General features: G+C 37.7%; 1 protein-coding gene across 2 annotated transcripts in view; it reads left to right on the top strand.

Moving 5' to 3' along the window:
* The window catches only part of AAGAB (alpha and gamma adaptin binding protein), a 79,986-nt gene that overhangs the window by 15,360 nt on the left and 40,234 nt on the right, over positions 1 to 24,392 (top strand). For both annotated transcript variants that reach the window (XM_068554372.1, XM_068554362.1), the window contains exons 2-4: positions 14,815 to 15,005; positions 15,142 to 15,238; positions 15,589 to 15,678. In XM_068554372.1, coding sequence (XP_068410473.1) covers positions 14,815 to 15,005; positions 15,142 to 15,238; positions 15,589 to 15,678 — 378 coding nt within the window. The remainder of the gene's footprint in view (positions 1 to 14,814; positions 15,006 to 15,141; positions 15,239 to 15,588; positions 15,679 to 24,392) is intronic.

Here is a 24,392-nt window from a genome sequence, read left to right as displayed (position 1 = left end):
CTGCAGCATGTGGGATCTTCTGGACCAGCACTCGAACCCATGTCCGCTGCATTGGCAGGCGGATTCTTGACTGCTGTGCCACCGGGGAAGTCCTGGAACCATTATGATTTTTTTTTTAATTTATTTTATTTATTGATTGATTGTCTTCATTTCTGTGCTAGGGCTTTCTCTAGTTGCAGCAAGAGGGGACCACTCTTCATCGCGGTGCGCGGGCCTCTCAGTATTGCGGCCTCTCGTTGCGGAGCACAGGCTCCAGACGCGCAGGCTCAGTAGTTGTGGCTCACGGGCCCAGTCGTTCTGCGGCATGTGGGATCTTCCCAGACCAGGGCTCGAACCCGTGTCCCCTGCATTAGCAGGCAGATTCTCAACCACTGCGCCACCAGGGAAGCCCCCATTATGATTTTTAAAGGTCCCTCTTTGTCTTTCCTCCTTGCTGTTTAATGAAAACTCTGGTTGTCATATTTTTTACCAAATCACATTTTGCTCAATTCTTTTCTTTCATAATAGCTACTTTCCCCTTCAACTGACGTCAGACTCTGCTGCCTCCTGTACTTTTCCTAATTGCTTTCTCTTCTGTCTCAGTCTGAGCCTTAACAATGGAAAAGAAAAATTCGAGAAGGCATACTTTGGGAAGGGAGGGGCCAGAGCAGCTTAGTTATTTCCTAATTGTAATGTTTCTTACTAACTCTCCTCAACACATGTGTAACCTGTCCTCTTAGAGTCAGGAGTGCTGTCACATGTGCAGGAAACTGAGCTGGGGAGGAGGACGTGAACTTTACTGAGGGCCTGCTCTGTGCCCGGCGCCCACCTGTGCTTCTTGTGCATTGTTTTATTTAATCTTCAAGGAGCCATTTGAGGAGTGTTTTTGTCCCCTGTTGCAGGTGAGGAGATGACTCACAGAGATATTAATTTGTCATTCTCACTGAGGGCCAGCATTCAAATGCAGGTCCCTCTGACCCCAGGTCGGTGCTGTCTCTCTTTTCTGGCCTTTTCTGGTTAGTAGTGCTGCCATCACAAAGGGAAGGGGAAGGAACTGTGGGTCCCCCAGAGGAGTGGGTACCATGAAAGACACTGGTATCGGGGGTGGGAGGTTATGATGCCTGGCTGCAAAGGCAGTTTCAGGTCTATGAGAAAGAATAAAACCAACTGTATTCTCAGAAGAGTACTGCTTTCTGGAAGGATCGTCTTGATTTGAGGTGGCAGCTGTCACTTCCCTCAGGGCATAGAAAATATGATTTAGCCACTGGACAACTCTTCACAAATCAATGTCACAAATCAATTAATCAATGTCATGATTAATTAAGTGCACATTAATTCTACTGGTATTAAAAGTGTCTTTAGGGCTTCCCTGGTGGCTCAGTGGTTAAGAATCCACCTGCCAATGCTGGGGACATGGGTTCGAGCCCTGGTCCGGGAAGATCCCACGTGCCGCGGAGTAACTAAGCCTGTGCACCACAACTACTGAGCCTGCGCTCTAGAGCCTGTGAGCCACAACTACTGAGCCTGCGCGCCACAACTACTGAAGCCTGCGCGCCTAGAGCCCATGCTCTGCAGCAAGAGAAGCCACTGCAATGAGAAGCCCGCGCACCGCAACAAAGAGAATCTCCCGCTCGCTGCAACTAGAGAAGGCCCACACGCAGCAACAAAGACCCAACACAGCCAAAAAATAAATAAATAAAATAAATATGTTAAAAAAAAAAGAATGTTTAAAAAAAAAAGAAAAGAAAATCTAGCTGGTGTGCCAAGCCACGACTTCACAACTGTTATTGCTCAGAAGTATTTTAAAAAAAAAAAGTGTCTTTAATTCTCCTACTGAAGGAGATATGAATAATCTAAAACAGTATCAGTTCCTTGAGTTTAGAATGCACTGATTTGGTCTTTTTTGGCTGGGGTAGATAGGTGAAGGGGGTAAGGTAAGGATTGTATTTATATATGTGCATGTATGAAATTGGGTATTTGGGCTGTTTTGTGAATTTGCCTTGGAACTTCAGAAAGCTTCTTGCCTCTTTCTTTAATGATTGCTTTCCAAATTAACCTTTTTCTGAGGGAAGGAACATCAGGAGAGATGGAGTAGTACCAAGAAGGGCAAGAAGAAGAGGGAGTTGCTGGGTCACTGACCTGAAATGCTTCCTTGGCTTACAGCTTTCTTCAGCTTTGGAATCTCTTCACTAACTTGCCGAGTGGGAGGGACTATAGGGGAAATAAGATCACCAAGGCAGTGAGAAGTAAGTAGGAGTTGCTGGAGAATTGATGGCTATGTAACAGTTTCTCAAACAGAAAAGGAGATTTATACTTGTACTTAAAGCTAGGGGAAAGGTTTACACTTACTACTGGAAATGAGTTGACATTTAACTTCTCATCTGAAAACACTATGAATTAACTATTTTAAGCTGTGAAACCATTCGTAATAACATAGCTGGCAATTAATCATCTAGTATTTGTCTCTTAAAAAATGACGTATTACAGCTCCACCAGGTGGCTGCCAGCAGAGTGAATGGCAGGAGGAGGGAGAAGCTGCTCTTGGTTGTATTTGTGCATCATTTTGACTACATCAAAATTCAGTTTAGTGCAGGGCAAAGAAGAGAGGTCGTGGCAGGTTTTTCTAGGAAGTCTGTCTGGCAAAAAACTCCCACAAGATCACTATGACTCACTTTTGACATAAAAATACCTGAAACCCATCAACAGTTTTCTGATGGGTTAGTTGTACTGTGGGCTCATATCTTTTGGTACCCTCATTCCAGCTATTATTTCTGGTTTTCATGAAAGGGAAGAGGATGCTTAGGCCCATAGGTTAGTTTTGGCTGTGACCATTAGACACTTGAGTGTGATCTAGCTCAAACACTTAAGTATTGTAACGTGTAATGCACCACAGTAGAGTAGGAAAGAATGCTGGTGACCTGAATTCCGTTTTAGGCTCTGCTCCTATTAGGCAAGTGGCTTCTTTTTTCTGGCCCTCAGTTTTCTTATCTGTGAAATGAGTGAATTATACTGACTGATCTTCAGAAACTCTTAGCCATGTGCACCAGCATTTGAGTGATTTTTGCTTTAATTTGGAAAAGAGTAAACTTGTTAAACGTTTGAAACGAAGTATAAAGGATGAGGGAGAAAAGCTATATTTAGTGTAGACATTTACATTTTTAAAATTAAACTCTACATTATGATGTTGATGATAAGAACTAGATGAGCCAATCTTCACTTTTCGCTCTCTAGTTCTAATATGGCACAGATGTGATAATAAAGCCCACATGCAGCCTCAGATACCGAAAGTATCTGATTAGACATAAAATGTTAAAGAAAATCTGGTAAGTAAATTGACCTATCAAATTGTTTTAGGCAGCACAAAGAATGAAAACAAAACAAAACAAAAAACCACCGAGCTGCTAAAACTTTGAAAGGTAAAATTCATTTTCCCAATTGATTGGTTCTATTCTCATTTAGATTTAGAGAAAAGAGAAAGAAATAGCTTCTTTGTATGTGTTAAGTAAATATCTTCTCACTTGAAAATCAACGACAGTATGTAATTGAAATTTTAGGAGCTCTGAGTAACACATTGGTTTATCCTCTTGTATTCTAGACATTGATTAATAAAATGAACCATCCTTAATGGATCCAAATATTCTGAATTGCAGTTTGTAAGTAAATATATGACATCTTCATTGATTTAATTTTTTCATGTTAGTTGAAGACACCAATTTGAAAAAAGCGTAACCCACATTTTATTCCAGCTTCTAACAATACAACCAGCCTAGGAAATATCAAGAACTGGCTGTGGTGCTGGTAGGAGTACTGGTCCCGTGCTCCTTCTACTTTCCCCTTAAAAACAGTGAGTTCATTGTTGTACTCTTTGTGCTCCCCCCTTAAAAAAAAAGTCAATTCATTATTTTAAAAAATTACCTGTGAATGAAGACTGATTCCGTGTGGCGGCTCCTCCTACCCTTAAAAAAGAAATCAGTTTATACATTTTTTGCTACTCTCCTTGGTTCAGTTTTCCTTCTTCCATATGTGCTTTTATCGGCATATTGCTATGCCACCTGCTTGAAGTTTGAAACGTTAGCTTTGGATGCAACATAGACTTTGATCTGAGTTTTTTTTTTTTTTTCTATGAGACATTTATGTGAAAGCAGAATCTTTGATTTTAATAACTTATGTGTTCTTCCTGGTTATTTCTTACCTGAGCTCCATTATGAGGGACGCTGCAGCTGGCTGCTATGGGATTGATTGATAATTAATAAAAGACTATAACTTAAGGTAGAAATTAGGCAGAAAGAACTACTGATTTCTTAAAGAGACAAGGTAAACTCAGATTTTCAAATATTGGCACAGACCTGTTAATTGAAGAGTAACAATTCTGGTTTTGGTGAAAAATTTTAGAAAGTTAGTTTCAAAATGGGCCTTATGTCAAAGGTAAAGTCTTAAATTTATTTGAAATTTAATTTTTTGGTTAAAAAAGAGGTTTTAGGGACTTCCCTGGTGGTGCAGTGGTTAAGAATCCGCCTGCCAATGCAGGGGACACGGGTTTGAGCCCCAGTCTGGGAAGATCCCACATGCCACGGAGCAACTAAGCCCGTGTGCCACAACTACTGAGCCTGTGCTCTAGAGCCCACGAGCCACAACTACTGAGCCCACGTGCCACAACTACTGAAGCCCGCATGCATAGAGCCCGTTCTCTGCAACCAGAGAAGCCACTGCAATGAGAAGCCTGCGTACCACAGCGAAGAGTAACCCCTGCTCGCCGCAACTATAGAAAGCCCACGCACAACAACGAAGACCCAACACAGCCCAAAAATATATATATAAATAAATAAAATTTTTAAAAAAAGAGGTTTTATTTTCAGCAGACCAGTTTTTTTTTTTAACATCTTTATTGGAGTATAATTGCTTTACAATGGTGTGTTAGTTTCTGCTTTATAACAAAGTGAATCAGCTATACATATACATATATCCCCATATCTCCTCCCTTTTGTGTCTCCCTCCCACCCTCCCTATCCCACCCCTCTAGGTGATCACAAAGCACCCAGCTGATGTCCCTGTGCTCTGCGGCTGCTTCCCACTAGCTATCTATTTTACAGTTGGTAGTATATATAAGTCCATGCCACTCTCTCACTTCGTCCCAGCTTACCCTTCCCCCTCCTCGTGTCCTCAAGTCCATTCTCTACATTATTCCTATCCTGTCCCTAGGTTCTTCAGAACCTTTTTTTTTTTTTTTTGGATTCCATATATATGTATTAGCATACGGTGTTTGTTTTTCTCTTTCTGACTTCACTCTGTATGACAGACTGTAGGTCCATCCACCTCACTACAAATAACTCAATTTCATTTCTTTTTATGGCTGAGTAATATTCCATTGTATATATGTGCCACATCTTCTTTATCCATTCATCTGTCAGTGGACACTTAGGTTGCTTCCATGTCCTGGCTATTGTAAATAGAGCTGCAATGAACATTGTGGTACATGACTCTTTTTGAATTATGGTTTTCTCTGGGTATATGCCCAGTAGTGGGATTGCTGGATCATATGGTAATTCTATTTTTAGTTTTTTAAGGAACCTCCATACTGTTCTCCATAGTGGCTGTATCAATTTACATTCCCAGCAACAGTGCAAGAGGGTTCCCTTTTCTCCACACCCACTCCAGCATTTATTGTTTGTAGATTTTTTGATGATGGCCATTCTGACTGGTGTGAGGTGATACCTCATTGTAGTTTGTTTGTTCTTTTAATTTTTGAATTTTATTTATTTTTTTATACAGCAGGTCCTTATTAGTCATCAGTTTTATACACATCAGTGTATACATGTCAATCCCAATCTCCCAATTCAGCACACCACCATCCCCACCTCACCGTGGCTTTCCCCCCTTGGTGTCCATACGTTTGTTCTCTACATCTGTGTCTCAACTTCTGCCCTGCAAACCAGTTCATCTGTACCGTTTTTCTAGGTTGCACATACATGCGTTAATATACGGTATTTGTTTTTCTCTTTCTGAATTACTTCACTCTGTATGGCAGTCTCTAGATCCATCCACGTCTCAACAAATGACCCAATTTTGTTCCTTTTTATGGCTGAGTAATATTCCATTTTATATATGTACCACATCTTCTTTATCCATTCATCTGTCGATGGGCATTTAGGTTGCTTCCATGACCTGGCTGTTGTAAATAGTGCTGCAGTGAACATTGGGGTGCATGTGTCTTTTTGAATTATGGTTTTCTCTGGGTATATGCCCAGTAGTGGGATTGCTGGATCATATGGTAATTCTATTTTTAGTTTTTTAAGGAACCTCCATACTGTTCTCCATAGTGGCTGTATCACTTTACATTCCCACCAACAGTGCAAGAGGGTTCCCTTTTCTCTGCACCCTCTCCAGCATTTGTTGTTTGGAGATTTTCTGATGATGCCCATTCTAACTGCTGTGAGGTGATACCTCATTGTAGTTTTGATTCGCATTTCTCTAATAGTGATGTTGAGCAGCTTTTCATGTGCTTCTTGGCCATCTGTACGTCTTCTTTGGAGAAATGTCTATTTAGGTCTTCTGCCCATTTTTGGATTGGGTGGTTTGTGATATTGAGTACCATGAGCTGTTTATATATTTTGGAGATTAATCCTTTGTCAGTTGCTTCATTTGCAAATATTTTCTACCATTCTGAGGGTTGTCTTTTCGTCTTGTTTATGGTTTCCTTTGCTGTGCAAAAGCGTTTAAGTTTCATTAGGTCCCATTTGTTTATTTTTGTTTTTATTTCCATTACTCTAGGAGGTGGATCAAAAAAGAACTTGCTGTGATTTATGTCAAAGAGTGTTCTCCCTATGTTTTCCTCTAAGAGTTTTATAGTGCCCGGTCTTACATTTAGGTCTCTAATCATTTAGGTCTCTAATTTTGAGTTTATTTTTGTGTATGGTGTTAGGGAGTGTTCTAATTTCATTTTTTTACATGTAGCTGTCCAGTTTTCCCAGCACCACTTATTGAAGAGACTGTCTTTTCTCCATTGTATATGCTTGCCTCCTTTGCCATAGATTAGTTGACCATAGGTGCGTGGGTTTATCTCTGGGCTTTCTATCTTGTTCCATTGATCTGTGTTTCTGTTTTTGTGCCAGTACCATATTGTCTTGATGACTGTAGCTTTGTAGTATAGTCTGAAGTCAGGGAGTCTGATTCCTCCAGCTCCGTTTTTTTCCCTCAAGGCTGCTTTGGCTATTCGGGGTCTTTTGTGTCTCCATACAAATTTTAAGATTTTTTGTTCTAGTTCTGTAAAAAATGCCATTGGTAATTTGATAGGGATTACATTGAATCTGTAGATTTCTTTCGGTAGTATAGTCATTTTCACAGTATTGATTCTTCCAATCCAAGAACATGCTATATCTCTCCATCTATTGGTATCATCTTTAATTTCTTTCATCAGTGTCTTATAGTTTTCTGCATACAGGTCTTTTGTCTCCCTAGGTATGTTTTTTCCTAGGTATTTTATTCTTTTTGTTGCAGTGGTAAATGGGAGTGTTTCCTTAATTTCTCTTTCAGATTTTTCATCATTAGTGTGTAGGAATGCAAGAGATTTCTGTGCATGAATTTTGTATCCTGCAACTTTACCAAATTCATTGATTAGCTCTAGTAGTTTTCCGGTGGTGTCTTTAGGATTCTCTATGTATAGTACCATGTCATCTGCAAACAGTGACAGTTTTACTTCTTCTTTTCCAATTTGTATTCCTTTTATTTCTTTTTCTTCTCTGATTGCCATGGCTAGGACTTCCAGAACTATGTTGAATAATAGTGGTGAGAGTGGACATCCTTGCCTTGTTCCTGATCTTAGAGGAAATGCTTTCAGTTTTTCACCATTGAGAATGATGTTAGCTGTGGGTTTGTTGTATATGGCCTTTATTATGTTGAGGTAGGTTCCCTCTACGCCCACTTTCTGGAGAGTTTTTATCATAAATGGGTGTTGAATTTTGTCAAAAGCTTTTTCTGCATCTATTGAGATGATCATATGATTTTTATTCTTCAATTTGTTAATATGGTGTATCACATTGATTGATTTGCATATATTGAAGAATCCTTGCATCCCTGGGATAAATCCCACTTAATCATGGTGTATGATCCTTTTAATGTGTTGTTGGATTCTGTTTGCTAGTATTTTGTTGAGGATTTTTGCATCTATATTCATCAGTGATATTGGTCTGTAATTTTCTTTTTTTGTAGTATTTTTGTCTGGTTTGGGTATCAGGGTGATGGTGGCCTCATAGAATGAGTTTGGGAGTGTGCCTTCCTCTGCAATTTTTGGGAAGAGTTTGATAAGGATGGGTGTTAGCTTTTCTCTAAATGTTTGATAGAATTCACCTGTGAAGCCGTGTGGTCCTGGACTTTTGTTTGTTGGACGATTTTTACTCACAGTTTCAATTTCATTACTTGTGATTGGTCTGTTCATATTTTCTGTTTCTTCCTGGTTCAGTCTTGGTAGGTTATACCTTTCTAAGAAATTGTCCATTTCTCCAGGTTGTCCATTTTATTGACATAGAGTTGCTTCTAGTAGTCTCTTTGGATGCTTTGTATTTATGCGGTGTCTGTTGTAACTTCTCCTTTTTTATTTCTAATTGTATTGATTTGAGTCCTCTCCCTCTTTTTCTTGATGAGTCTGGCTAATGGTTTGTCAATTTTGTTTATCTTCTCAAAGAACCAGCTTTTAGTTTTATTGATTTTTGCTGTTGTTTTCTTTGTTTCTATTTCATTTATTTCTGCTCTGATCTTTATGATTTCTTTCCTTCTGCTAACTTTGGGTTTTGTTTGTTCTTCTTTCTCTAGTTCCTTTAGGTGTAAGGTTGAATTGTTTGAGATTTTTCTTCTTTGTTGACTTAGGCTTGTATAGCTATAAACTTCCTTCTTAGAACTGCTTTTGCTGCATCCCATAGGTTTTAGATCGTCGTGTTTTCATTGTCATTTGTCTCTGGGTATTTTTTGATTTCCTCTTTGATTTCTTCAGTGATCTCTTGGTTATTTAGTAACGTATTGTTTAGCCTCCATGTGTTAGTGTTTTTTACATTTTTTTCCCTGTAATTGATTTCTAATCTCATAGCGTTGTGGTCAGAAAAGATGCTTGATATGATTTCAATTTTCTTAAACTTACTGAGGCTTGATTTGTGACCCAAGATGTGATCTATCCTGGAGAATGTTCCGTGCGCACTTGAGAAGAAAGTGTAATCTGCTGTTTTGGATGGAGTGTCCTATAAATATTAATTAAATCTATCTAGTCTATTGTGTCATTTAAAGCTTCCGTTTCCTTATTTTCATTTTGGATGATCTGTTCATTGGTGCAAGTGAGGTGTTAAAGTCCCCCACTTTTATTGTGTTACCATCAATTTCCTCTTTTATAGCTGTTAGCAGTTGCCTTATGTGTTGAGGTGCTCCTATGTTGGGTGCATATATATTTATAATTGTTATGTCTTCTTGGATCGATCCCTTGATCATTGTGTAGTGTCCTTCCTTGTCTCTTGTAACATTCTTTATTTTAAAGTCTATTTTATCTGACATGAGTATTGCTACTCCAGCTTTCTTTTGATTTTGATTTGCATGGAATATCTTTTTCCATCCCCTCACTTTCAGTCTGTATGTGTCCCTAGGTCTGAAGTGGGTCTCTTGTAGACAGCATATATATGGGTCTTGTTTTTGTATCCATTCAGCAAGCCTGTGTCTTTTGGTTGGAGCATTTAGTCCATTCACGTTTAACCTAATTATCAATATGTATGTTGGTATGACCATTTTCTTAATTGTTTTGGGTTCTTTTTTGTAAGTCCTTTTCTTCTCTTGTGTTTCCCACTTAGAGAAGTTTCTTTAGCATTTGTTGTAGAGCTGGTTTGGTGATGCTGAATTCTCTTAGCTTTTGTTTGTCTGTAAAGCTTTGGATTTCTCCATCAAATCTGAATGAGATCCTTGCCGTGTAGAGTAATCTTGGTTGTAGGTTCTTCCCTTTCATCACTTTAAGTATATCATGGCACTCCCTTCTGGCTTGTAGAGTTTCTGCTGAGAAATCAGCTGTTAACCTTATGGGAGTTCCCTTGTATGTTATTTGTCGTTTTTCCCTTGCTGCTTTCAATAATTTTTCTTTGTGTTTCATTTTTGCCATTTGATTACTATGTGTCTCAGCATGTTTCTCCTTGGGTTTATCCTGTATGGGACTCTCTGCACTTCCTGGAGTTGACTGACTATTTCCTTTCCTATATTAGGGAAATTTTCAACTCTAAGCTCTTAAAATATTTTCTCAGTCCCTTTCTTTTTCTCTTCTTCTTCTGGGACCCCTATAAATCGAATGTTGGTGCATTTAATGTTGTCCCAGAAGTCTCTAAGACTGTCCTCAATTCCTTTCATTCTTTTATCTTTATTCTGCTCTACAGTAGTTATTTCCACTATTTTATCTTCCAGGTCACTTATGCATCTTCTGCCTCAGTTATTCTGGTATTGATTCCTTCTACAGAATTTTTATTTCATTGATTGTGATGTTCATCATTGTTTGTTTGCTCTTTAGTTCTTCTACGTCCTTGTTAAACGTTTCTTGTATTTTCTCCATTCTATTTCCAAGATTTTGAATCATCTTTACTATCATTACTCTGAATTCTTTTTCAGGTAGACTGCCTATTTCCTCTTCATTTGTTTGGTCTGGTGGGTTTTTACCTTACTCCTTCATCTGCTGTGTGCTTCTCTGTCTTCTCATTTTGCTTCATTTACTGTGTTTGGGGTCTCCTTTTTGCAGGCCACAGGTTCGTGGTTCCTGTTGTTTTTGGTGTCTACCCCCAGTGACTAAGGTTGGTTCAGTGGGTTGTGTAGGCTTCCTGGTGGAGGGGACTAGTGCCTGTGTTCTGGTGGATGAGGTTGGATCTTGTCTTTCTGGTGGGCAGGACTGTGTCTGGTGGGCAGGACTATGTCCGGTGGCATGTTTTGGGGTGTCTGTGACCTTATGAATTTAGGCAGCCTCTCTGCTAATGAATGGGGTTGTGTTCCTGTCTTGCTAGTTGTTTGGCGTAGGGTGTCCAGCACTGTAGCTTGCTGGTTGTTGAGTGGAGCTGGGTCTTAGCATTGAGATGGAGATCTCTGGGAGAGCTTTCGCCGTTTGATATTACGTGGATCTGGGAGGTCTCTGGTGGACCAATGTCCTAAACGTGGCTCTTCCACCTCAGAGACACAGGCCTGACACCCAGCCGGAGCACCAAGACCCTGTCAGCCACATGGTTCAGAAAAAAAGGGAGAAAAAAAGAAAGAAAGAAAGAAAAAAAATAAATAAAATAAAGCTATTTAAAAAAATAAAAAATAGTTATTAAAACTTAAAAAATTCAAAAGTAATTAAAAAAAAGAAAGAAAGAAAGAAGAGAGCAACCAAACAAAAAAACAATCCACCAATGGTAACAAGTGCTAAAAACTATATTAAAAAAAAAACAAAAACGCACAGACAGAACCCTAGGACAAATGGTAAAAGCAAAGCTATACCGTCAAAATCACACAAAGAAGCATACACATACACACTCACAGAAAGAGAAAAAGGAAAAAAATATATATATCGAGATACGTGAGGAGTTTCTTGCCTTTCGGGATGTCTGAGGTCTTCTGCCAGCATTCAGTAGGTGTTCTGTAGGAGTTGTTCCCCATGTAGTTGTATTTCTGATGTATTTGTGGGGAGGAAGGTGATCTCCATGTCTTACTACTCCGACATCTTGAAAGTCTCCTCCAGACCAGTTCTTCTTAATAACCACATGATGAAAGTTTACCAATGAAAAAATGCACATGTGCACATACACATTTTATATATTATATGTCATTCCTAGTAATTTTTAAAAATTTTTAATATTTATTTATTTATTTTTGGCTGCATTGGGTCTCAGCAATGACACAGGGGATCCTTTGCTCTGGCACGCAGGCTTCTCTCTAGTTGTGGCACGTGGGTTCCAGAGGGCATGGGCTTACTGTTGCAGCTTGCAGGCTCAGTAGCTGTGGCATGCAGGCCTAGCTGCTCCCTGGCGTGTGGGACCCTAGTTCCCCAACCTGGGATCGAACCTGCATCCCCTGCATTGGAAGGCGGACTCCTAACCACTGGACCACCAGGGAAGTCCCTTCCTAGCAGTTTGAGACTAAATAATTCCTGCATATATTTTTGTTGAGCAGAAACTATGGCAACGTTCCAAATATATAATCCTAGCTCTGGAATTTAAAATTTAACTTCTAGTTTTCTGTGTTTTGCTAATTGTGAGTTTGAGGAATATTAAAAAAATTTTTTAAACTATTGATGTATAGTTGATTTATAATGTGTTAATTTCTGCTGTACAGCAATGTCATTCAGTTATACATATATATACATTCTTTATCATATTCTTTCCCATTATGGTTTATCACAGAATATTGAATATAGTTCCTTGTGCTATACAGTAGGACCTTGTTGTTTATTCATCCTGTATAGTATAATAGTTTGCATCTGCTAACCCCAAACTCCCAATCCTTCCTTCCCCCACTCCCCTCCCCCTTGGCAACCACAAGTCTGTTCTCTGTCTGAGTCTGTTTTTGTTTCATAGGTTTGTTCATTTGTGTTGTATTTTAGATTCCACATATAAGTGATATCATATGGTATTTGTCTTTCCTTTTCTGACTTAACTTCACTTAGTATGATAATCTCTAGTTGCATCCATGTTGCTGCAAATGGCATTATTTCATTTTTTAGAAATGGTTGAATAGTATTCCATTGTATATATATATATGTACCACATCTTCTTTATCCATTTATCTGTCGATGGACATTTAGGTTATTTCCATGTCTTGGCTATTGTGAATACTGCTGCTATGAACATAGGGATGCATGTATCTTTTCAAATTATAGTTTTGTCCAGATATATGCCTAGGAGTGTAATTGCTGGATTATATAGTAATTCTATTTTTAGTTTTCTGAGGAACCTCCATACTGTTTTCCACAGTGGCTGCACCAACTCACATTCCCACCAACAGTGTAAGAATGTTCCCTTTTCTCCACACCCTCTCACTATTTGTAATTTGTGGACTTTTTAATGATGGCCATTCTGAGTGGTGTGAGGTGGTACCTCATTACAGTTTTGATTTGCATTTCTCTTATAATTGGCGATGTTGAGCATCTTTTCATGTGCCTACTGGTCATATGTATGTCTTCTTTGGAGAAATGTCTTTTTAGGTCTTCTACCCATTTTATGATTGGGTTGTTTGTTGTTTTGTTATTGAGTTGTATGAGCTGTTTGTGTATTTGGGAAATTAAGCCCTTGTCAGTCACGTGATTTGCAAATATTTTCTCCCAGTCCACAGGCTGTCTTCTTGTTTTGTTTATGGTTTTCTTTGCTGTGCAAAAGCTTGTACGTTTGATTAGCTCCATTTGTTTATTTTTGCTTTTATATCTGTTTCCTTGGGAGACTGACCTAAGAAAACATTGGTACGATTTATGTCAGAGAATGTTTTGCCTATGTTCTCTTTTAGGAATTTTATGGTGTCATGTCTTACTTTAAGTCTTTAAGCCATTTTGAGTTTATTTTTGTGTATGGTGTGAGGATGTGTTCTAACTTCATTGATTTGCATGCAGCTGTCCCACTTTCCCAGTACTACTTGCTGAAGCGAATGTCTTTTCTCCATTTTATATTCTTGCCTTCTTTGTCAAAGATTAATTGACCGTAGTTGTGTGGGTTTATTTCTGTGCTCTCTATTCTGTTTCATTAATCCATGTCTGTTTTTGTGCCAGTACCATGCTGTTTTGATTACTGTAGTTTTGTAGTATTGTCTGAAGTCTAGGAGGGTTATGCCTCCTGCTGTGTTCTTTTTCGTGAGGAATATTTTATATGTTCATCTTAGTATGCGTTAAAAAGGAGTTTGTGGCCGTTTGGCTGTATATTCTTTTTATAACCCCAGTTAGTGGCATGTCATTTTACTTCTCTAAGCTAATTTTCCACATCTGTGTAAAATGGAGGTTATGGTTATGGGTGTGAGAGATGGGAGTTCGGGTTAGAACAATTTCTGATGTCTCTTCAAGTTCTAAATATTGTATGACATTATGGAAGCAAAATGCTCCAGTGGTTCCATGACCACATCTATGTTTATTCATCATTGACTTGGTTATTCACTGTTAAGAATTTCACCCAGTTATACCCATGTTGCACATGGATTTCTGAAACATTTGGTTCTTTCCTAAACCATTCTTTCCTAAATCATTTAATTTGCTTGGCTTTCTATATTAAAATTTGCCAGAAGTGTCTTTGTCAACAAGAATTTGAGTTGGCTTTCACAGAATCTGAAGAAGGCTGAATATATATAAATGGAATGGGGTCATTTATCAGTATCCATTCTTTTATTTCATTAGTTGAATTAATGTGTCAACATTTGGCCCAGGGACTGTGTGTAACCGTTTTGTTACTGGTTTAGCTTTGCTGCTATCTTCCTTTTAGCTTGCAGTAAGTACAAAATAGTTACAAATTCTTGACTATTCTCACAGTCTTCCAGCTTCCATGAAATATGTAAGCAATAAAATAAATGTAGCTGGTTTTCTTTCTCTTCTGCTTGCTCTTTACTGGGTATTTGGTTAGATGACTGTTTTGTTCTCTATTACTATCTAATCTAGTCACAATAGTTTTTATGTTCTTAAAGAAAAAAGCCAATTAATTGAATTAAATTATGTCACCATTACTTTTATAATCAAATGATCAGAGAAGGAAAATATCCTAATTAATCAGAGGCCCTTTGAAATCCTTGCATAAAGAGAATTATTAATCTGGTATCTTACTGAGAAAATTGACCATTGTATATTGGTTTTGTACTTTCCATGGTAATATTGTGTCATTTATTTAGATATCCTTGGAACAGAAGATCTTATTGTGGAAGTGACTGCCAACGATGCCGTGAGGTTTTATCCCTGGACCATTGATAATAAATACTATTCAGCAGATATCAATCTGTGTGTGGTGCCAAACAAATTTCTCGTCACTGCAGAGATTGCAGAGTCTGTCCAAGCATTTGTGGTTTACTTTGACAGCACACAAGTAAGATTCTGTTTTCCATGGACCTTGAATAAGAAATTATTTTGTGCTTTGTTTTTTTTAACCTTGCATTTTCTGTGAGTTCTCTTAATGTCTCTTTTTCTGTTTTTGTTTCTATGTTTCTTTCTCCTCCCTCTAGAAATCTAGTCTCGATAGTGTTTCCTCCTGGCTTCCACTGGCAGAAGCGTGGTTACCTGAGGTGATGATCTTGGTTTGCGATAGAGTGTCTGAAAATGGTAAGGAACTCCAGTGGGATTGTAGGTGGTACGTACGTTACATTTGCCATTCCTTGGTAAACAATACATTGGTTTCCTTAACTTAGAACAGTATATCTTGTGTGATTTTATTACCTTACAAAAATATTTTCAGCTATTTCTCTTTGGAATCTTGCAATATTTACATTTTACTTTTTAAGAACGGACACTTGGGGTTTGAGAAATCATTTTCCTTATATTAATTTATTTTGTATGCCTTTAGAATAACATTGACATTAAAGGTAACACTTTGAGATTGTGGAGAGTATTGCAGCAATGTTCATGTTTTATTTTATTTTTGCTTATAAAGAATCTTTTGTGTGTTATTTTAGGTGTAAACCGACAGAAGGCTCAAGAGTGGTGTATCAAACATGGCTTTGAATTAGTAGAACTTAGTCCAGAAGAGTTGCCTGAGGAGGATGGTAGGTATTTATGTGTCAGGAGAAAGCATGGCATTTGGATTCAGATATGAGCGATTATTTTAATTCAGGGAAGAAGAATCAAAGTGATATTCAAAACACATTTTTCACTAGCTCTTTGAAAAGATTTGTGCAGAATCCATTGATGCGGTCTGTTAATTGAATAATCCATTTATTTGGTTTTACCACCCATTTTAGGACTTTTGAAATGTTTGTTTTTCTTATGGATAAAGGTAGAGATTTCTACCTTAAATCTTAGTCATTTCCTCAGTCTCTTATCCTTTCTCTGCTGCCAAAAAAGGAGGGTTTGATCTATATTCATAAACAGTTAAAGTTTATGTTTCTTATTTTGAATTCCTAGTAACCTGAGGTTGAATTCCCAGGAACCCTAGGGAACATGTCAATACTATTTGTATGTCTTTTGGATATTTGAAACCACAAATAGGCCCAGAATGCGCACCCCCGGGGTAACTCTGCATTTACCTGTCTTCTACTATACTTTGGACCTTCTATTTATTCCCCCTCTTTTTCCCCCTTCCCACATTCCTCTTCTCATCTTTTCTTCCAAGTACAACTATGCTAGCTGCTGTGGAATCTACCAAGATAAGATGGGTTTTGGCCCACCAAAACTTTATAATCTGGTATAAGAGATGAAACAGGTATACAAATAATTGAATTACCAAGTGGAACATTGTAAGTATTATAAAAAATATGTATATTGGTGTTATGGTGTTTCAGAGACGGAAGAGGTTATTTATCTTCAGAAGTTCAGAGAACGCATTGGTACATGAAATCTCACATGTCAGCCGCTCCATGGGGAAGAAATGGGAGAAGGTACTGGACTTATAGGACTGGTAGCAAGATGCCAGTTGTTGTAAAAGACATTCTAAGTAGGGCAGCCAACATGAATTAAAGTGCATAGAGAGGCTAAAAGTAATCATTACATGAAACCTATATTTTTTAAAAAAAGAAATTAAGAAACACTTTTCTATATCCTGGCTTATTTAGAAGTTTTGCAAATGTTGTTACCTTCAGGAATAAAGCACTGCCTGAGAAGAAGAGGACAAAAATGAAAGAAAAAGGCTGATTTTTCTCCCTGTACATTTTTAAGAATATTGAAAATTAATAAGTATAATTTCTCTTCCATGTTTTTCTAGGACTCCTTAAACTTGTTCCTGTTTTGTGTATGTGAGCATGTGTGTGATTCCTTACTTCTGGCACTAGAATGTTCTCTTCTTCCTGTTGTCCTTGAGGGTCAACATTTGAGTCATTTATTTTATCTGTTTTTATTTTGGAATCTCTGCTCCTTTATACCACTGTGCTTCTCCTTGCCCCTGTCTGAATAGTGTTCTTGTATTAATTCAGCTTAATCTTTTATTTTAAATTATTCAATCTTGTTCCTTTATTATGATTTTGTGTCTTGTATATAAGACTCTTTTTTCTTTTTTGGCCATGCCACACAGCTTGTGGGATCTTAGTTTCCCAACCAGGGATCAAACCGGGGCCCATGGCAGTGAGAATGTGGAGTCCTTACCACTGGAGTTCCAGGGAATTCCCTAATTCAGCTTAACCTTAAAATAGATTTCAACATATCATCTTTATGTAAGTTAACTAAAACCTTCCTAGAATGTTTTAACGCAAACTGTTCCCAAGCCATATACCCTCGTCCTTTATTGGCATGTGTTATTCAAACATCAATATGAGACTTTATGCTTCTTTGTATTAAATTCAACTTATTGATTCCAGCTCTTTATTTCAGATCATATTTTTGGTTCCTGGTTATATCATCTGAAGTATTAGTTATTCTTTCAAGAATTGAATCATTCATAGTTAAGATAAACATAGCTTTTATTTCTTCATTTAAACACTGATGGTGATAAACTCATCTTTGTAGAGTATTTTCAGTTTAACCCTTCGCATATTTCTGTTAGGTTGGTAGGGTGGTATTCTTTAAATGATTCATCAGTTCATGAGTTGCTGTGTCTTTCAGGCACCATGTTAGTTTAGGTAGTGAGAATAGGTAGTGAGTGAGAACTCAGTGAGACATGACTCCTGCCTTCAAAGAGTTTTCAGTCTAGAGGGGAAGGTTACACCAGTAAATTATTAGTTCCAGTGCATCTTTTCTATGGGAGAGGTGTACATAGTGGTGTCATCCCCACTTTTCTTTGAGAATAGCATGAGTGATTTGCCCTTAATCGAATAGCTAATAAGTTATAGAGCCTGGGTTCACATTAAGATCTTCTGACTTCTAATTCTGTGCTCTTCCTTTTAAACCACCCAGGACTGGGCCAGGCCACTAGAGACAGGATCTATATGGACTGTGCTCCGTAAACTCTTAGGAGACTTTTCTCTTTAAACCACATGAAAACTATTTCTGCTGTTATTTTCCATATGCAGTCTTACAATACTCATTAGCTGAAGGATTTCCATTTCCTTTGCACACCCTCATATCTATTGATACATTGTAGCTAAGAATACCACGTTATTATTGGTATACTAACTGGGATTACTGCCCTGTTATTTTGAGTAGTATCAATTAAAGTCCAGAAGCAAAATAGTACCCATACTAAACTAATTAAGTTGTGTGATTGATGGAAACCTAACATTTTCAGGAGAATATGAGTGGATTCCATTCATGAGGTAATGGGGTTGACTTTACTGTATAAACCTTTTATACTGTGTATTTATTTAATTGTTTTAGTTTCTAGAATATTCTTTTTTCAAATTGAAGTATAGTTGATTTACAATGTTGTGTTAATTTCTGCTGTACAGCAAAGTGATTCAGTTATACATGTATATATACATATATATATATACATTCTTTTTTATATTCTTTTCCATTATGGAAAATATCTCAGGATATTGAATATAGTTCCCTGTGCTATACAGTAGGACCTTGTTGTTTGTTCATTCTGTAGTAATGGTTTGCATCTACTAACCCCAAACTCCCAGTCCATCCCTCCCCTACCCCTGTGCCCCTTTGTCAACCACAAGTCTGTTCTGTATGTCTATGAGTCAGTTTCTGTTTTGTAGATAGGTTCATTTGTGCCATATTTTATTTTTAAATTTTTTTTATTTTTATAAATTATTTATTTTTTTTGGCTGTGTTGGGTCTTCATTGCTGCGCGTGGGCTTTCTCTAGTTGTGGCGAGTGGGGGCTACTCTTCATTGTGGTGCGCGGGCTTCTCATTGTGGTGGCTTCTCTTGTTGCGGAGTACGGGCTCTAGGCGTGTGGGCTTCAGTAGTTGTGGAGTGCAGGCTTCAGTAGTTGTGGCTTGCAGGCTCTAGAGCGCAGGCTCAGTAGTTGGGGTGCACGGGCTTAGTTGCTCTGTGGCATGTGGGATCTTCCCGGACCAGGGCTCAAACCCATGTCGCCTGCATTGGCAGGCAGATTCTTAACCGTTGCACCACCAGGGAAATCTCTGCCATATTTTAGATTCCGCATGTAAATGATATCATGTAGTATTTGTCTTTCTCTTTCTGATCTACTTCATTTAGTATGATAATCTGTAGTTGCATCCATGTTGCTGCAAATGGCATTATTTCGTTCTTTTTTATGTCTGAGTGGTATTCCATTGTATATATGTACCACATCCTCTTTATCCATTCATCTGTTGATGGACATTTAGGTTGTTTCCATGTTTTGGCTATTGTGAACAGTGCTGCTGTGAACATAGGGGTGCATGTATCTTTTTGAATTATAGTTTTGTCCAGGTATATTCCCAGGAGTGGGATTGCTGGATCATATAGTAATTCTATTTTTAGTTTTCTGAGGGGCCTACATACTGTTTTCCATAGTAGCTGTACCAACTTACATTCCCACCAGCAGTGTAGGAGGGTTCCCTTTTCTCCACATCCTCTCCAGCATTTGTTATTTGTAGAGTTTTTAATGATGGCCATTCTGACTGGTGTGAGGTGATACCTCATTGTAGTTTTGATTTGCATTTCTCTAATAATTGGTGATGTTGAGCATCTTTTCATGTGCCTACTGGCTATCTGTATGTCTTCTTTGGAGAAATGTCTGTTTAGGTCTTCTGCTCATTTTCGATTGGGTTGTTTGTTTTTTTGTTCTTGAGTTGTACGAACTGTTTATATATTTTGGAGATTAAGCTCTTGTCTCTTGCATCATTTGCAAATATTTTCTCCCATTCCGTAGGTTGTCTTTTCGTTTTTTTTATGGTTTCCTTTGCTATGCAAAAGCTTGTAAGTTTGATTAGGTCCCATTTATTTAATTTTGTTTTTATTTCTATTGCCTTGGGAGACTGACCTAAGAAAACATTGGTACAATTTATGTCAGAGAATGTTTTGCCTATGTTCTCTTCTAGGAGTTTTATGGTGTCATGTCTTATATTTAAGTCTTTAAGCCATTTTGAGTTTATTTTTGTGTATGGTGTGAGGGTGTGTTCTAACTTCATTGATTTGTATGCAGCTGTCCAACTTTCCCCGTACTATTTGCTGAAGCGAATGTCTTTTCTCCATTGTATATTCTTGCCTTGTTTGTCAAAGATTAATTGACCATAGTTGTGTGGGTTCATTTCTATGCTCTCTGTTCTGTTTCATTGATCCGTATGCCTGTTTTTGTACCAATACCACACTGTTTTGATTACTGTAGCTTTTTAGTATTTTCTGAAGTCTGGGAGAGTTATGCCTCCTGCTTTGTTGCCTTTCCTCAGGATTGCTCTAGCAATTCTGGGTCTTTTATGGTTCCATAATAAGATTTTGGATTATTTGTTCTAGTTCTGTGAAAAATGTCATGGGTAATTTGATAGGGATCACATTAAATCTGTAAATTGCTTTGGGTAGTGTTGCCATGTTAACAATATTAATTTATCCAAGAGCATGGGATATCTTTCCATCGCTTTGAATCCTCTTTTATTTCCTTTATTAATGTTTTATAGTTCTCAGCGTATAAGTCTTTCACCTCCTTGGTAAGGTTTATTCCTAGGTTTTTTTTTTTTTTTTGGTGCAATTTTAAAAGGAATTTTTTTTACATTCCCTTTCTGATATTTCATTGTTAGTGTAAAGGAATGCAACTGATTTCTGAATGTTAATCTTGTATCCTGCTACTTTGCTGAATTCATTTATTATATCTAGTAGTTTTTGTGTGGAGTTCTTAGGTTTTGCTATATATAGTATCATGTCATCTGCATATAGTGACAATTTTACCTCTTCCCTTCCAATTTGGATACATTTTCTTTTTCGTATCTGATTGCTGTGGCTAGGACTTCCAATATTATGTTGAATAGAAGTGGTGAGACTGGGCATCCTTGTTCCAGATTTTAGAGGGAAGGATTTCAGCTTTTCATCATTGAGTATATTGGCTGTGGGTTTGTCATAAGTAACTTTTATTGTGTTGAGATATGTTCCCTTTATGCCCACTTTGGTAGGAGTTTTTATCATTAATGGATGTTGATTTTGTCACGTGGTTTTTCTGCATCTATTGAGATGATCATGTGGTTTTTGTCTTTTCTTTTGTTGATGTGGTGTATCACATTGATTGATTTGCATATGTTGAACCATCCTTATGAACTTAGGATGAATACCACTTGGTCATGGTGTATGATCTTTTAAATATTTTGTTGCATTCAGTTTGCTAATACTTTGTTGAGAATTTTTGCTTCTATATTCCTCAAAGATACTGGCCTGTAATTTTCTTTTTTGGTGGTATCTTTGTCCGGTTTTGGTATCAGGGTGATAGTGGCTTCATAGAATGTCTTCGGGAGTGTTCCCTCCTCTTCAGTCCTTTGGAAGAGTTTGAGGATTGGTAAAAGTTCTTTGTATGTTTGGTAAAATTCACCTGTGAAGCCCATCTGGTCCTGGATTTTTGTTTGTAGGGAGTTTTTTTTTTCTTTCTTTCTTTTAATTACAGATTCGATTTCACTTCTAATGATAGGTCTTTTCACATTATCTGTTATATTTCTTCTTGATTAAATTTTGATGGGCTGTATGTTTCTAGAAACTTGTTCATTTCTTCTAGGTTGTTGAATTTGTTGGCATATAATTGTTCATAGTATTCTCTTATGGTTGTTCTGTATTTCTGCAGTCTTGGTTGATATTTCTCCTTTTTCATTTCTTATTTTGTTTATTTGGGTTCTGTCTCTTTTCTTTGTGGTGAGTCTGGCTACTCACCACAAAGAAAAGTTTGTCAATTTTGTTTACCCTTTCAAAGAACCAGCTCTTCATTTTATTGATTTTTTTTCTTTTTTTTTTTTTTTTTATATTGACAGTTTTTTTCTATTTTGGGTTCTCTCTCTTTTCTTTGTGGTGAATCTGGCTCTATTGTTTTGTGCCCCAGTATGTCATCAGTCCTAGAGAATATTACATGTGCACTTGAAAAGAACGTGTATTCTGGGTTTTTTGAATATGATGTCCTGAAAATATCAATTAAGTCTAACTGTTCTGTTGTATAATTTAGAATATCTGTTGCCTTATTGATTTTGTCTAGAAGATCTGTCCATTGATGTGGGTGGGGTGTTAAAGTCGCCTACTATTATTGTATTCCCATCAGTTTCTCCTTTTATGTCTGTTAGTATTTGTTTTATGTATTTGGGTTTTCCTGTATTAGGTGCTTATATGTTGACGAGTGAAAATCCTCTCCTTTTATTGATCCTTTTGTCATTATATAGTGTCCTTCTTTATCTTTCTTTATAGCCTTTGTTTTAAAGTCTATTTTGTCTGACATGAGTATTGCGACCCTCACTCTCTTGTCATTTCCGTTTGCATGATATGTCTTTTTTCCATCCCCTCACTTTCAGTCTGTGTGTGTCCTTTGCCCTAAAGTGGGTGCCTTGTAGGCAGCATATTGTACTTTCTTGTTTTTTATCCAGTCTGCCACTCTGTCTTTTGATTGGAGCATTTAGTCCGTTGACGTTTAAGGTAATTATTGATAAATATGTATTTATTGGCATTTTAAACCTTGTTTTCCAGTTGATGCTGTGTTTCTTGTTTGTCCCTTTCTTTTTCTTTTTTGTTTTTCATTTTGGGGATTGATGATTTTCTTTTATTTTATGCTTGTGTTCTCTTCTTTTTGGTTTTTGTGAATCTATTGTATGTTTTTGATTTGTGGTTACCCTGTTTTTCAAGTATGTTAACTCCTTACTATATCTGCTTGCTTTAGACTGACAGTCATATAGGCTCAAATGCATTCTAAAAAAAAGAATCTACATTTTCTAACTCTCCTCCCCCACATTTTATGATTTTGATGTCCTCTTTTATATCTTTATGTTTATCCTTTTGCTGTTCCTTGTGTTTATCATCTCTTTCACAAATTGATTAAAAAAAATTTTTTTTTCCATCTGTATATACCGGCTTATTTAAGTGATTTACTTTCCAGTTGTGATTTCCTCTTTCCTATATCTTCTTGCTTCTTTTCAAATTAGAGAAGACCTTTGAATATTTCTTTTAGGTTAAGTTTAGTATTGCTGTATTCTTTTAATTTTTGCTTGTCTGACAAATTCTTTATCTCTCCTTCTATTCTAAATGATAATCTTGCTGGGTAGAGCATTGTAGAGTGCAGATTTTTCCCTTTCAAGATTTTGAATATGTTTTTCTACTCCCTTCTGGCCTGTGGTGCTTCTGTAGAGAAATCAGCTGATAGCCTTATGGGGGTTCCCTTGTAATTAACTCTTTGTTTTTCTCTTGCTGCCTTTGGAATCCTCTCTTTATGTTTAACTTTTGCCATTTCGATTGTAATATGTCTTGGTGTAGGTCTGTTTGGGTTCATTTTGTTCGTGACCTTCTGTGCTTTCTGTATCTGGATAACTGTTTCCTTTTTTAGGTTTGGGAAATTTTCAGACATAATTTCTTCAAATACCTTTTCAATCTCCTTTTCTCTTTCTTCTCCTTCTGGAATCCCTGTTATGCATAGAGTGGCACGCTTTATATTATCCCGTGGGTCTTTTTATATTGTTTTCATTTTTTTTCATTTGGCTTTCTGTCTGCTGTTCTGATTGGGTGATTTTCATTATTTTATCTTCCAGGTCACTTATTCGTTCTTCTGCATTATTCATTCTGCTAGTCATTGCCTTTAGCTCAGCTTTAATCTCGGGAAATGAATTTTCTAATTTTTCTTGGCTCCTTCTTATAGTTTCTAGTTTCTTTTTACAGTACTCTGCATTTCTTTTGATAGCCTTTCTTAATTCCTTTGGTATTTTCATTACCTCCTTTTTGAACTCGGTGTGTATTACACTGAAGAGGTCTGTTTCATTGTTTATTCTTTTAGGGGGATTCTCTTGGTCTTTTAACTGGGAGTGGTTTCTCCGCTTTTTCATTTCATGTATATTTCTCTTACTCTGTGAGTTTAGGAAAAACAGTTACCTACTGTGATCTTGGAAGGCTGTTTATATGCAGGAGCATCCCTGTGTAGCTTGTGTGGGTTTAATGTTTTTGGTGCAAGGGCTGCTTTTCATATGGATGCCTTCTGCATCTTTCCTCAGCATGTGCTGGCTGTTAGCCCCTTGATAGGGGGTGTGCAGATGCTGCAGCTCTTGTGCGCTCCCTATCAAGGGGATAACAGCCAGCAATGGCAGCGGTGGCTGGTGCCCACTCCCAGGGCCCATGGCGCGGCTCATGTGTGCTTCTGGATCCCACAATGGTGGGGGCAGCAATTGGCGCCTGCTCCTGGATCTCTCAGTGGCTGTGGCGGCTCATGCCTGCCCTCAGAGCTCGTGTAGGCTGTGTCCTGTCACGTGATACCATGCGTGTGGGGAAAGAGGCTC

The sequence above is a fragment of the Eschrichtius robustus genome, chromosome 1 (assembly GCF_028021215.1).
Source record: "Eschrichtius robustus isolate mEscRob2 chromosome 1, mEscRob2.pri, whole genome shotgun sequence".
In the NCBI taxonomy this organism is placed as follows: Eukaryota; Metazoa; Chordata; class Mammalia; order Artiodactyla; family Eschrichtiidae; genus Eschrichtius; species Eschrichtius robustus.
Note: the sequence above shows the minus strand (reverse complement) of the source record. Positions and strands in the feature narration are given on the sequence as shown.